The 14,369-nt window shown below is 50.0% G+C and overlaps 1 protein-coding gene across 1 annotated transcript; it reads right to left on the bottom strand.

Annotated features, from left to right (window-relative positions):
* Nucleotides 1–6,261: 6,261 nt before the first annotated feature.
* LOC115252681 (uncharacterized) lies at nucleotides 6,262–13,432 on the bottom strand. Its single transcript, XM_029848532.1, has 2 exons — nucleotides 11,572–13,432; nucleotides 6,262–8,962 (listed from the first exon to the last, which is right to left on the bottom strand). Exons 1-2 carry the CDS (start codon nucleotides 13,181–13,183, stop codon nucleotides 6,933–6,935), a joined length of 3,642 nt encoding a protein of 1,213 aa, XP_029704392.1. The 5' UTR covers nucleotides 13,184–13,432; the 3' UTR covers nucleotides 6,262–6,932.
* Between the last annotated feature and the right edge of the window lie 937 nt (nucleotides 13,433–14,369).

Raw genomic sequence — 14,369 nt, 5'->3', positions numbered from 1 at the left:
CGTTGGAGGGCAGGGATGCGGACCGGATGCTGCAGCAGCTGATGGGTGCTTTATTTTCGGAAGGTCACGCCGACTAATGTCCCGCTAACGGTTTCGTCCTCCTCCGCTGATGAATATAGCGCAGATGCTCCGTCGCCGGCGTTTCTTTCATTTCACGGGTCAAAAGGCAAATAAACATAATGCAGAGACTCCATGATAAAATCAATATCCTCCACCAGCAGGACAAGTCTCCCGCCGCGGTTTTTGTAATAATAGTCCTTATTTCAGCACCGCGCTGACGGATGGAGGCCCGCGGCGTTTATTAGCGAAAGGAGATGGAAACCGCAGCCAAAAGCTGCGACAGCCGCCGGTAACTGTGACAACAGCGCGGCAACGAGCCCCTCGATTTCCTCAGATGTCAGAACCTGAAGGAAAAATCAAAATGAAGAATGACGCCTTATTTACACGCGCCACCCTGAGAGACTGCGGCTGACTGGGAGATGGCAACAAGCTGTTAATGTTGCTTTTCACGGCTAAGTGGGGAATTAAATGACGGCTTTGCTATCTTTAGCCCCTCCTGCGCTCACGTGTGCGTGGGACAATGCTTTAGCGTGGCAGCTGTTTGGCTTTTTTGGTTCCAGCTGGGGGGGGGGGCGAACACACAACAAGCCGATCGGACCCCAAACTGGCAACAAAGCCGCCTACGGTCGGATTAAGGCTGTTAGCAGAGGATTCCTCAACCCTACTGGCTCCGCCCACCTCGGACACGTTCCCTTTACTGGTCCTGCCACCTTCAGAGGGAATACTAGGAACTATTCCTGCGGGGGGGGATTTTTGGTTGGGGGACAGTTTATGTCTCTGTGGGGACAATCGAACCCTCCTTATGTCCTCGCAGTCCGTTTGCATCCTTCACCAGTTACTCTGTGTCCCGCTGAGACGCGTTCAGGGACACCTCTAAACCAGGCTCAGGGTTCTAATCCCGTGGCTGCTACAGTAGCGGGTCCTGAGCAGGTGAGAGACAGCTGAGGCCAGCAGGACGGGGGCGAGAACAGCTGCTCCCAGCAGAACCAGCTCCCAGCTGACCCAGATGAGGAGGCGCCGCCGTAATCAGGGTCCCTGAGGAAATCTGGGCAGGACATTATCTGGTCCGCTGCGTCTCTGCAGCATCTGGACTGTTCTGCCACCTGCTCTGCTGAGGCCTCGCCGGTGCTGCTGCTTCTGTTTCAGGCCCGAGCATTCACTTTAATCCCGTGGACTCGGTTGAGTTCGGAGGGTGGACCGGGCCCCCGCCTGGATCCACAGAGCCCTCATCTCAGAAGAACTTCTGACTCGTAAATGAGTATTTCTGAGAGTCCAGAAGTCTGAAACCAATTTGGCACCTACCTGAGGTGGAAATACTACCTGAGTAAGCCAAACCCGCTGTGATGGTTCTGCCCGTTTCCTTTGGTTCTGGTTCTTTCGCGTCTCCATTAACGAGCAGAAAACCCCATTGTTGTAAAGCATTGATCTGCTCCCTTCCTTTGTAGCCTGAAATGTTTGGACTGAAATGAAAGAGGGAATTATGGGAGCATCGGAGACGACACTTCCACGTGAAAGCTCTCTCTTATTTATCGCTTCTCTTTTTGACTAGATTCTAATTGAAAAACCATAAAAAGGAGGCTTTTGTCTGCCTCCGAAGGTCTCAGCTCTGCCTGTTGCTGGGCCCGTTCTCACTTTTACACGTGACTACCGTGAATATCCATCAGGAACACCGCCGATTCGGAGGTTTTTGAGGCTTTTCCGCTACGACTGGGAGGTTGGAGGGATTAGAAATCCCACTCCGGGTCGAAGTGACGTGTCCAGATTGGTGGATTGACAGGAAACCCCAGTTTGGGGCCATCCCCCCCCCCCCATCACGTTAGCATGAATCCAGCGCTCACCGGACGGACGTGTGATCTCCGTTACAGCATCATACGGTCTCAAACTTTTCAGCCGGAAAAGTGGCGTCCTCTCTCGACTCATAACTCACACGGCTCCCGTGACAGATGCAGGAAGTCATCGAGCCTGACCCCCCCCTTCAGATATGGGTTTAATTGCCCAGAATATGAAGTGTGAGATCCCTCACTAATCAAATTAACAGCTCAGAAAAGGACAGGGAAGCACTCGCTGCTCCTTCCTGTCGCGCCCGCCGTGCCAAAGGTTCCCTGTTTATCTGTGAGAGGGGACAGCGAGCACGAGTAATACCCCACGTGCACCCCCACGTGCACGCGTGGGGCGGCGTTCTGCGTCTCTTCCGAGTTCAAGCGGCCTCTCTTGCTGCCCATACGCTCGCGCCTCCTTATTTAGATTAACAAACGTAATAAATCCATCATTCAGTCCGCATCCATTGTGGAATTGATCCACTTCAATTCCAGGAAGTGCTCTTTGTTGTGAACACAGCATTATTTATCAGGAAGCCAAAGTGTCGTGTCTCATTAAGGACAGCTAAATGGGATTTGGAGTAAATATGGTGCATGGATAGCGCGATTTACATCGGCTTATTTATTTGTGATCCCGCTATTATGGAAAGCATGGTAGCAATCTCATCATCATTCATTCTGTAATTAACTCCCTCTTTCTTTATCTGCTGGAAGAACGTCTTAATTGCCTCCCAAACCAGAGCGCCGCCCCTCCCCCACCCCTGCAGCTTGATGGAGGAGGTGCTACAGCTTCATTTAATGTTCAGTCATTAAAGAACCTTTACTGTGGAACCCTAAACTGCTCTTCAAACAACACCAGGAATAACATCTGGGCCCAAACACCGGTCGGGGACGTTTATAGCCGCGTTACTGGGTCAAATAAATCACGTTAACGCCAATAAAACGTTAAATTTAGCTTCGCTGGCACGCTGTGTGGTTCAAAAACGATGACACTTTAAACTTAATGGCAGCAACGATCCCATTACACATGCCCCAACACACACACGCTAACGTTCAAGCACACGTGTAGCGCCACACACGCCTGCCTCACAAGTTCCAGCCAACACTGAGTGATGCCGCTGCATCTGCATGATGTTTTATTCATGCTAGCAGGGCTGTATCCATTCACGAGTGATCGTATTCCTCTGCGGGCCTCCTGAGCAGGTCTGCCTCAGATATGGGACAGATCCGACCGGAGGGGGGACGCGGTGCCGCAGGACCTATCGGAAGCCGTCATACTGGTCAGCAGCAACGCTAGCAGGAGCGTGAGGCACGTCCCAGGGTGGGAAGGTGTGCATTAGCATTAGCAACAGATGGCTCATCTGCACGTCAACAGGAGCAAAGCTCGATGCCTTGAAGAAGTTTTGGAAAGTTTTGGAAGAGTCCAGGCCTCTTCCTGCCCTGACCAGATAGCTTTTTTATCCTCTCACCTCCCCAAAGCTCTTCCTTATCACTGAGCCTAAAAACTGCCCCCTGTGGCTTTTTATCTGCATTCAGGGAACTCGATGCCCACTCGCAGCTCCCCGATACATGATGGGATGTCCCGTCCTAATTGCCAGAATCAGTTTCTTACCAATATTGAATTGCTGCACATTAAAAGGCTGAATCCTGTCCGCCTGTTTAATGACTTAGCAGCCTTATTCCGGGTGGGTGGTCACTCTGGGATTTGATCGTGCTACTGCAGCAAAATGTGGTTCATCTGGAGCCAGCGCCAGGAACAGCCAGAAAGGGGGGACGCGGCCCCCAAAACCCACCCTGCGCGTCACATTTTAGCTTTGCACCACTTAGGCCACTTTCTAAACCCTGTCAGCTCGCCTCTCCTCTCATGTGACCATCGCGAGAAGCGAGCCTGACTCAGCCAATTCGAGCCGGGGCCAGCTGCGGGATGGAGGCGCACCGCCGCGCAGGACGCGCGTTCTCACCGCGGGCGGAAACGCGGCGGCCGCGTCCGGCAGCGTTTGGATGGTGCCGGAGAGCGCGGCGCATCCTGCAGCTACATCAGGTCCTCAGCTGCGGCGTGGAGGAGGAGGAGGAGGAGGAGGAGGAGGAGGAGGAGGACGGGAAAATACCAACCATCCGAAATATAAAAAACACACAAGCCGCGTCTGGAACCGGCCATGTCGCGTCACGCAGAGATCGATCCGATCAGATAACCTTCAGATAACATTGATAAAGAAGGCTTGATGAAGCGTTTGTGCCAGTCCTGCGAAATAACAGCCACAGGTGCACGTTTATCACCTTTATTAGAGACATGAAGGTGTCAATCATGAACTCGTTCCAGATACCTGCGAGTGGGGAAATGTCTGTTCATCCTCGGTGACACAGAAAACAAAAAAAACCCAAGAATCAAAACTGCCCTCGTCCACCCAGCATCATCTAGAGGACAAATAACATCCGTAAAAAGGGAAAAAAAAGAGACTCGACACTGCCAGCAAAAGTACAAGCAAACCGAAAAAGGTGAAACACACAAAAAAAACCAAAAATAAAAATAGAAACGACAAACCTGCGAGCTGCAAGAAAAGTACCAGGTTAAAAATGATTCCTTCAGATAAAGAAAAGAGGAAAGAAAGTCAAAGCAAAGGTCTGGATCGGTGAGGTCGACCCCAAATCACAAAACTCGAAGGCAAACAAGCAACACTGCAAAATGCAAACCAAAGCAACCACAACAACAAAAAAGGAACAGAAATGTGGGGAAAATGTCTCAAAACCACCAATCAACGCGTGAAAAATCTCAATCCTGACAAAAGCTGCTCGATCGGAACAAAAGTGCAAGTGAGACCGCGTCTGCCACCGGGACCAGAACAACTGCATGCTGGAAACTTGAAGCCTGGATGGGGGGGGGGGGGGGGGGGGGGGCGCTCCGAAGCACCGCGGCAATACTCAAATTCAAACACCAGCAAAAGGAGGAAAAAATGGGGGAAAAGGAGGAAAAAAGGCGGAGGAGGGAGGAAAGAGAGAGGAGGGGGGGGGGGGGGGGGGGGGCAATAGAAAAGAGCAAAAAAAAATCTGCTTGTTGGAAATGTGCTCACCGAGCGGGAGTAAAATGTGGCGAGAGAAATGGGAATGTGGCTCAAAAGACAGTATGGCGGTGCGAGCCGGGACGCGGTGCCTTTTCTCCAGATGTCAGCCTCCAGTTCTGTCATGTGACTCATCCGGATCCCACTTCCAGCAATGAGCGCGCGGCGTCGAACAGCTGATGCTGGAAGCTCGCGGAGTGAGAAAGCGAGTATCCGGAACCTCCCACACCGCCGCCTGCGCCGCCGCCTGCGCCGCCGCCGCCTGCGCCTCTTTAAAGATGCGGGGCTCACGTGGCGTCAGCGCCGCCGCGATGTCCGCGCGCTTCCGTTCGGTGGGAGCGCGAGGCGTGCGGGGCGCCAAGCGCGCGGGGGGGGGGGGGCAATATTAATAACGCCCTGCGCAGTTTGACGCACGTAGGCGGGTTTAAAGGTATTTTTAGACGGGAAACGAACGGGTTCGGCGAAAAGGCTCGTGTCTGGACACCGTATTCACCCTTTTGCATCTCTAAGAGGGCAGTTTGACACGTAAAGGTCAAGACGAAGCCAGGAGTTCACGACATTTGACGTGATTGTGCCTCCACGTGGTCCCTTAACTGCTAGCGTGAGTCTAGCTTCAACACGTCCGCCGTCAAACCCACATCTCCTCCCCGGAGATGCTTCATCAGACCTGGTCTCTAACGGGGACAGTTGCTGCGTGACTGATGGACAGAGTCCTCCTGCTCTCTGAAGCCCCTCTTCAGCTGCGGCGGGGGCCACCTCGGCTCTGAAAATGGAGGTGGTCTGCACCAAATGTCTCTAGTCCAACAGTAAACCAGCACACGTCCCAGAGGGGACTATTAAACCACCGCAGGCCGACTGTCCCACTTTAATCTCACGCCAGAGACCATTTCCAAGCATGTCGTCTTCACCTCAGGCGGGGGATCACTGGACACCCCCTGTCCCTGTGGGGGATGAAGACGAGCCACGTTCCTCCGGCGTTTAAGCCGAGGAAGTAAACAAAGAGCAAACAGACAGAACAGATCATTGGCAACAACGTTCACTTAGAACAGGGGGCACAATTTAGAGCAAGCAGCAGCATTATAGCGGCGCCAAATGACTCCTTCATTCAGCAAATACCAGCCTGAGCAGAGCTGCTCACGCTCCAGGGTCCTTTTCTTAATATGGCAGCGCTTTAAATGCACCTTTATTCTGCGGGAACCACTCCGGAGCTGCTTTGCACTTTCTTTTCCTGCCAATAAAGGTAAAGAGTAAACATGGTAGAAATCAGCAGAGCTGATCCAACACAAACATCTGTCACCGCGGCAACCCCGACACAAGCTAATGTTACCGGCGCCAGAGCTAGGGGTCTCTGGTCCGGCAGCATGAGCCACTCAGGCAGCGGGCGCTGAGCGGCTGAGCTACGGTATAACTGTGGGTCCAGACACACGACACGAGAGTTGTTAGCTCACGCTACTGCTGCGCAGTGTATTTTATTCGTTGCACATAGTTTAACTGAAAAGAACTGTACAAATAGTACATTTTACATACCTGTGGGTCCAGACACACGACACGAGAGTTGTTAGCTCACGCTACTGCTGCGCAGTGTATTTTATTCGTTGCACATGCGCAGAGCAAAAGCAGAGCGTAGACTGTTTGTCTGGACCCACCGGTGCCAAAGCGGCAATGACCTCTGCGAACCATACAAAGGTCCAAATACCAAAATGAAAAAGAGGGGGTGCCTGTCAACACAACAAACCACATGTGGCCATTTCAGACCCACTACACTCTCCCCTGCTTCAAGAGATGTCTCCAGACATCTAGAACCAAACTAACAAAAATATTAAAAGAAAATGTCTCAAAACAGTCCAATTGTCAACGTACAGTTATGTGTGTATATGTATAAGTGTGCGCCAGTGTAGGTGTGTATGTATAAGCATGTGTGTGTAAGTGTGTGCAGGTGTAGGTGTGTATGTGTACAGTGAAGTCTGGTCTCGTCCGTCCTTCAAGTCTTTGTGTGTCTCTAGCATGTCCACACTGCTTGTGCAGGGTAGAAACAATGTTCGGGGACAGCTGGGTAAAAGGAGGGTATGGGACATGGATTGAGGGGTAATGAGAGATGAGACATGGGGTAAGGGGCATAGGCGAACATCAGGTTTGCACCTGGTCCCCAAAACTGGTATGATGGTTGTCCAAGAGTGTCATATGTGAGCATTTCTCGAGGTCTCTGTGCTCGAGCTGACCTCCTCACAGGTTGCACTTCCTCCTCAGACAGTTCCACTGCAGGCTCATCATTGTCCTCCTGCTCTCTTGAATCAGCCTCCTCCGCAGTGTCATCAGTTATGAGTTCTCCTTGCACTTCCTGAGCTGGTGGTGGAACAGCTGCCTGCTGATCTGGTGTCTGCACTGGATCTGGGACGGTGACAGGATCACGTTGTTGTTCAGTTGACCTTTCAATACGTCTCAGTGGTTGAAACTCTGGGGCTATAGGTCGGAGCTCATCTGGTGGGTTAGACTGAGGACTTGCCGGTCTGACTCTCCTCCTGCTATATACTGGGGTTGTTCGAAGGCAATATGTGTATTCCTCCTCTTCCTCAGAGTGTTCAGACTCCTGCTCCACTGTCTCTCTGTTGTTTCTGTAACAGTCTGTCTGTCTTTGTCTCTGTCTAGGTGCGGATTGACTCGGTGGGACTTCTAAAGGCAAATCATTAACAGGTAGCAGAAGGTTGCGATGCAACACACGGAGAGTGCGTTCTCCTGTTTCTGGTTGAACTCTGTAAACAGGTCCGTCTCCCATCTTTTCAACCACTCGATGAACCTTTTTCTCCCAATAAGCTCTAAGTTTGCCCGGACCACCCCTCTCCGACAGATTCCTGACAAGCACACGATCTCCAGGCTGCAGTGTAATACCTTTCACATGCTGATCATAATACTTCTTTCCCTTAGCTGAACGCTTCCCACTGGTTTCTGAAGCAATTTTGTATGCTTCCTGCATGCGTGAAGCCCATTTCTGTGCATACTCGTGCCTGGACCGTGGTTCCTCTTCAGGTTTCAAGTCAAAGAGCAGATCTACAGGCAAACGTGGAGCTCTACCATAAAGAAGAAAAAATGGTGAATAACCTGTTCCCTCATGTCTTGTACAGTTGTACGCGTGGACAATGTGAGGTAGGTGATCCTTCCACTCTGTTTTTTTCTCCTCCTGCAGAGTGCGGAGCATCTGTAGAAGTGTCCTGTTCAGGCGCTCGACAGGATTCCCCTGCGGATGGTAGGGAGTGGTTCGTGAGTGGGAAATTCCCGCGAGCTGCTGAAGTCTCTGGAAGAGACTGTTTTCAAACTCCCGGCCCTGATCATGATGTAGCTTTGCAGGGTACCCGAAGCGAGGGATAAAGTCATAGAAGATTTTCTCGGCTGCTGTTCTGCCAGATTTGTTTTTTGTGGCATACGCTTGACCAAACCGAGTAAAGTGATCTACCAGGACTAAAATGTACTCATAACCACCTTTACTCTGTTCAAGATGTAAATAATCAATTGAGATGAGCTCAAATGGGGCACTGGTTGTTATAGAACCCATAGGTGCTCTCTCTGGTCTGTTTGGATGTTTTTGTTTAATACACTGACACTGGCGAATCACATAATCTTCTATGTCCTGTTGCATAAAAGGCCAATAAAACCTTTCTCGTGCTAAATGTATGACTTTATCAGCGCCCACATGTCCCATGTCATCATGCAGGTGTTTTAACACGGTGGCCTTCAGTTTACTGGGGAGAACCAACTGTTTCCTCTGTCCTGTCTGTCTGTACAAAATCCCTTTGTCAAGTCTGAGTCTGTTCCATTCGTGTACCAGTCTGCGTGTTTCTCGTCCCATTTGTCTCTTTCCTTTATCCTGAGGACTCCATCCATTTTTCTTTAGGTTTATCACCTCACAGATAGGAGCATCTTCTTTCTGTGCATCTCTGACACTCTCTGGTGTGATGACAGGGGTGCCTCCAAAGTGTGCGTCACTTACATCCGACTGCAGCTGTAATGCAGCCACCCACGGCACATCACCGTCTTTTACAGCTGTGTCTCCCTGCCAGATGGCGGAGACTACATCAGGGGACACTGTCTCTGTGAACTCTTTCAGGTGACCATCAAGATGCACTGGGTGTCTTGACAGAGTGTCAGCATCAGTGTTTGACTTGCCTGGACGATATTTGATGGTGAAATGAAAGTCGGCTAATTCACCCACCCAACGATGTCCGACTGCGTTCAACCTGGCTGAGCTCAAAACATATGTAAGGGGGTTATTATCCGTGTATACTGTGAAAGTGGGGGCGTAATAGAGGTAATCTCTAAATTTATCACAGATTGCCCACTTTAACGCCAGGAACTCAAGCTTGCTAGAATGGAGATGGTAGTTTTTCTCAGCAGGTGTGAGTGTCCTGGAGCCATAAGCAATAACCCGGAGCTTGTTTCCCTGCTGTTGATAGAGCACAGCACCCAGACCTTCGTTCGAGGCATCTGTGTGGAGTACAAAAGGTAAGTCATAGTCTGGATAAGCCAAAATGGGTGGACTGGTTAACATATCCACCAGGCGTGATACTACAGCACTATGATCTGGTGTCCAATACACAGGTGTTTTGGATAAGAGCTGACCACTCTTAGTATTTTTTGACTTAACCTTGGTAGCTCTCTGGCTAGGCTCACTAGGACTCTCTATCAGCTGAAACAGAGGTCTTGCTATCCTAGAAAAGTCCTGTATGAATGTTCTGTAATAGCCTAAAAAACCTAAGAGGGCTCTGACCTCTCCCACATTCTTTGGCTCTTTCTCTTTCAAATGCTGAACTGCCTCAATATCTTCAGGGTCAATCTGAACACCTTCGCGAGTCACTAAGCGTCCTAAATACCTGACCTGGCTTTTAAACAGGTCACATTTTTTTGGACGTAATTTGATACCATACTCTCGCAGGCGACAGAGCACCCGTCTCAGATCTTCAACATGGTCATGAAAAGTCTTGGAAAAACAGAGAACGTCGTCCAAATATGGAGAACAGCACTCGTCCCTTAACCCGTCAAGAACTCCCTCCATACATCTTTGAAAAGCCGCTGGGGCGTTTGTTAGACCAAATGGGAGGCGGGTCCACTCATAAAGCCCCCAGGGTGTGCTAAAGGCAGTCAGATGTCTGGAGCTCTCATCGACAAACCCTTGATGGTATGCACTACCCTGGTCGAGTATGGAGAACCATGAGTACCCCCCCAGACTGTCCAACAGATCTTGGATGCGTGGAAGAGGGTGGCGGTCGGGGATGGTTTTCCGATTCAAGCCTCTAAAATCAATACACAGACGCAAACTCTTGTCCTTCTTCCTAACACAGACCACTGGAGATGAGTAGGAAGAAGTAGACTTTCTGATCCAGCCCTGGTCAAGAAGATTTTGTACATAGTCCTTCACCTCCCTGTACAAGGGCTTCGGGACAGAGTTGTAGGACGTCTGCACTGGCGTGTCATCCTTCAGATGGATTTTCAATTGCAGGCTTGGGATGCACCCAATGTCACAGTCATCTTTGGCGAAGACATCTGACTCCTCATACAACATGTCTCTGACTATGTTTTGTTCATGTCTCTCCAGGTGCGACACATCAACAGGGGGATGCCATCTCTGTGTTGTTGTGTCCTCTGTCTTGTTTTTCTCACTTGTTCCTCTTTGTTTGTCTGTGCTAACCTGAGCTGAGGATGTACTAACAGTGTTAGGGGACATGGGTTCTAACCCACCGGGAAAACAGTTCACTGGTTTAACTTCAGTAACTTCCTCTAATGTTCCTAAAACTGTTCTCTTAGGGAGGTAGATGTCATGTTTAGTGGGGTTTTGAACAGGTATCTTGACAATTTTTGTGGACCCACTTGGAACATCAACTAAGGCCTGAAACAAATCCAACCCCTCAGGACAGTTACTCACTACATCGGGTTGGAAGAGCATAACCCCACCACTTAGCCATTCCCTGACTCTGCACCTCACCTCACAAATCTGCCCTGCAGGAATGGTGGAACCCGTCTTCCCTGTTCTCACCCTGCACTCTACAGCTGTCTCACCTGGGGTCAACATCTGGCAAGCAGCAACTAGGGCTTCTACAGCACTGTCATCTATACTTAAGGTTTCTTTTAATAAAGCAGAAATATCAACCTCACTTCTCTGTTCTTTGATTATCTCAACTAAAACATTGCTGCCTAAGAGAGGACAGTTGAGACAGTTCTGGCTGATTAGCATTGGCACTTGAATGGTGACATATCCACAGTGCTTGTTACCGATTTGGAGTTCAACATCTGCCCATCCATCAAAGGGGACATCTGTGCCATTTGCTGCAGAAATCACCAGCGGCTCATCAAGAGGGAGGGATTCAAGTGGCTGGATATCGACATGGGGGAGTGCTTCTTCCATCCAGCCTCTCCCCACCATCGTCACTTGAGCCCCTGAGTCAAGCAACATCTGGAGAGGAACACCATTGAGAGTACATGAGACCATACATCGCTTTCCTATGAGCTGTGCTAAGCGTTTCTTTGTTGGTGGTTGACACTGTGCTTTTGTTTTTACAGGACTTGCTGCCTTAGACATGCTGGGTTGGGCTGGGGGTTCCTTAGCTGTCGCGGTCACTGGCTGCCCTTTTCCAGTGACCTCATCCCGTTTCCCGACGTCCTCCTTTGAAGACAGCCGACCGCCCGATGTCCAGCTTGGCCACATACGAAGCAGTGAGGGCAACTCATCTTGCCCTGCTGAACACAGTTGCTGCATCTGCCACGGGCTTCAGATGTTGGTGGCATTGGCTGGGCTGTGGCTGAGTGTGTGTTCACAGGGATGGCAGTGTCAGCAGGCCTCACCACTTGAGCCAGCTGTTTGGTCAGGGAGGACACTTGTGCAGTCAGTTCTTCAATAGCGGCACGGTTAGCCTGTAACTCAGTGTCAACTCTAGTCTGCTTAGTTGAGTCACTACAGTCAAGCTGAGCTGGGCTCACAGTCACTGGTCGGTTTTTAGCTACTGTGCCAAGGCGTCTGAGTCTCTCTGTCTCCTCACTGGTAGACTTAGTTATCTGGTCCAAAAGAAAGTCATCACTAACCTGCGAGTCTGTGAGAAGAGGTTTGAGATCATAACGAACATGGTTATTTTTCTCATTCAGACCTTGATACAAAGTGTGAAGAAAGGTGCCCTGAACCAGCTTTTTGTCGTAGCTAAACTCTGCACCAGGTTGTTGTGACTCAAACAAAACACGCTGTTTTAAACCCATTATCTTGTATAGGAATTGTTGAGGACTCTCTTTGTCCTGTTGTTTAGCATTACTTAACTCTTGAAAAAGTTCAGTGCTGCTTTTGTCCCTGATATGTGCGCGGAGAAACCGCTTTAGCTCATCAACAGTTAAATCACTTTTGTTTGTCAACATTTCTCTGAACGTACCTGGTTTCATTATTTTCATCACAGTGCGAATCACCTCTGACTCAGTAAAACCTTCCTGTATACCTTCTTCGATTTGTTTACAAAGGTTACTGTATGACATATCAGACCCAACATCAGAGATTTGTCCACCATGTAACTTAAATTCTCTGCGTGGGAGCAGAGCTGCAAAATCATTCACCCTCAATACCTGGTCTCCCATGCTGGATGACAGACTTACTCTACCATGGGGAGATCCATCAACGCCTGCGGTGAAAGCCCTGGTGACTGTGGAAGTGTCAAAGTTCCTTGCTGGCAGTCCACTGTCTCTTCGTGAAGGTGCTGGATGCATGTGAATGTCTCTGTCTTGTGATGGGCTGTTAGTGTGTGCATCTTTGTCCAGTGGTGTAGGTGAAAGGGGATGAATGTCTTTGTTCATCTGCAATGACTGTGTGGGAATGTTGTGGTTGTGTGGGGTTGTGGTGGATTGTGTGACTGTGTCGTGATGATCAGAATGAGGTGAAGTGGATAGCTGCTCCTGGTGGGGTGATGACTCCTCCACTGGCTGTCCTGTCTCCGGCGCAGTCTGGCGAGCTTCACTTCCACCGGGGTCTGTGGCCAGCAGGTCACTCAGCATGTCATTCAGGATAAGGAGTTGAGTCATACCTTCATCTTCCATAGCACTTAATTTCTCACTCCTGAGGTAGTCCACAATCAGGTCATACAGTTCTGGTTCACTCAAATCTTTAACCTCGTGAGTTTTGCTGCCATCGTCTATTGAACTCACAACTGCCAATAGCTGGTCTGTACTCAAATATGAAAGATTCTTCTGGATCTTGAAGATCAGCATCCGCCGTGGGGTGACAGTGGCCATCTTGGCGTTACTCTGGTGACTTCCGCTCTCTGGATAACGCTCTGGACTGCAGCCTTCCCTGAAGCTTTGGGCACCGTTTCACGTCGTCGCGACACTCACTTCACTAGGCAGAAACGCCAATTATCCCGGACGAGCCCCCAAATGTTACCGGCGCCAGAGCTAGGGGTCTCTGGTCCGGCAGCATGAGCCACTCAGGCAGCGGGCGCTGAGCGGCTGAGCTACGGTATAACTGTGGGTCCAGACACACGACACGAGAGTTGTCAGCTCACGCTACTGCTGCGCAGTGTAGTTTATTCTTTGCACATAGTTTAACTGAAAAGAACTGTACAAATAGTACATTTTACATACCTGTGGGTCCAGACACACGACACGAGAGTTGTTAGCTCACGCTACTGCTGCGCAGTGTATTTTATTCGTTGCACATGCGCAGAGCAAAAGCAGAGCGTAGACTGTTTGTCTGGACCCACCGGTGCCAAAGCGGCAATGACCTCTGCGAACCATACAAAGGTCCAAATACCAAAATGAAAAAGAGGGGGTGCCTGTCAACACAACAAACCACATGTGGCCATTTCAGACCCACTACACTAATAACGCTGCTCACTGCTGCTAATACCGCCCAGAAATGGCTACATTAGCCACATGATTGGTCGGCATTTGCCGTTGCTGCGGTAGAATGTTGGAATTTCATCCAAAACTGAAGGAAAAGAAGAGCGTTGCTGCAAATCTGAACCTTTGGTTTCGTCCAAAACAGCTGAATTTGTGACTTTACAGGACAATTTCAGCAGACCAGGACTTCTTTACGTTTCCATTCCCAACAAAATGACGGGTCATTTTAGCGTCGCGCTGCTCTTTGAAGCACACGTTGTCTTTCTGCGTAACTGTGAAGCTAAAGGAGCGCTGCAGAGCGCGTTTTCTACGTGGTGATGTGAAGGATAAACGTCGACGCTAAAGTGAAGCTCTCACATCCAAACATCTCAGCTCAGCTCTTTCACAGCAGCCAGGTTGGGCTGACCCGTTTTAACCCTCCACAACAGCGGCGAGATCGTCAGAGATAGAAAATCCGTCACCTTCCGAAGGAAAACACTCACGATTCAGCGTTCCTTTATGCTAACGCTGAAGGCTGCTGCTGCTTCGACACGACAGAATCTCCTTTCTGCTGATGCTCTCTGTCCCTGGTGCTGAACAC

Source organism: Takifugu rubripes, chromosome 15 (genome assembly GCF_901000725.2).
Source record: "Takifugu rubripes chromosome 15, fTakRub1.2, whole genome shotgun sequence".
Classification (NCBI taxonomy): Eukaryota; Metazoa; Chordata; class Actinopteri; order Tetraodontiformes; family Tetraodontidae; genus Takifugu; species Takifugu rubripes.
The sequence above is the reverse complement of the archived record's forward strand: the minus strand, read 5'-3'. Positions and strand labels throughout refer to the sequence as shown.

Coding starts and splice junctions, on each gene's coding strand:
- LOC115252681 (XM_029848532.1), bottom strand. CDS start 13,183: ATGGCCACTGTCACCCCACGGCGGATGCTGATCTTCAAGATCCAGAAG. Junction 8,963..11,571: donor TCTTCAAAGGAGGACGTCGG/GAAACGGGATGA, acceptor ACACAGCTGTAA/AAGACGGTGATGTGCCGTGG.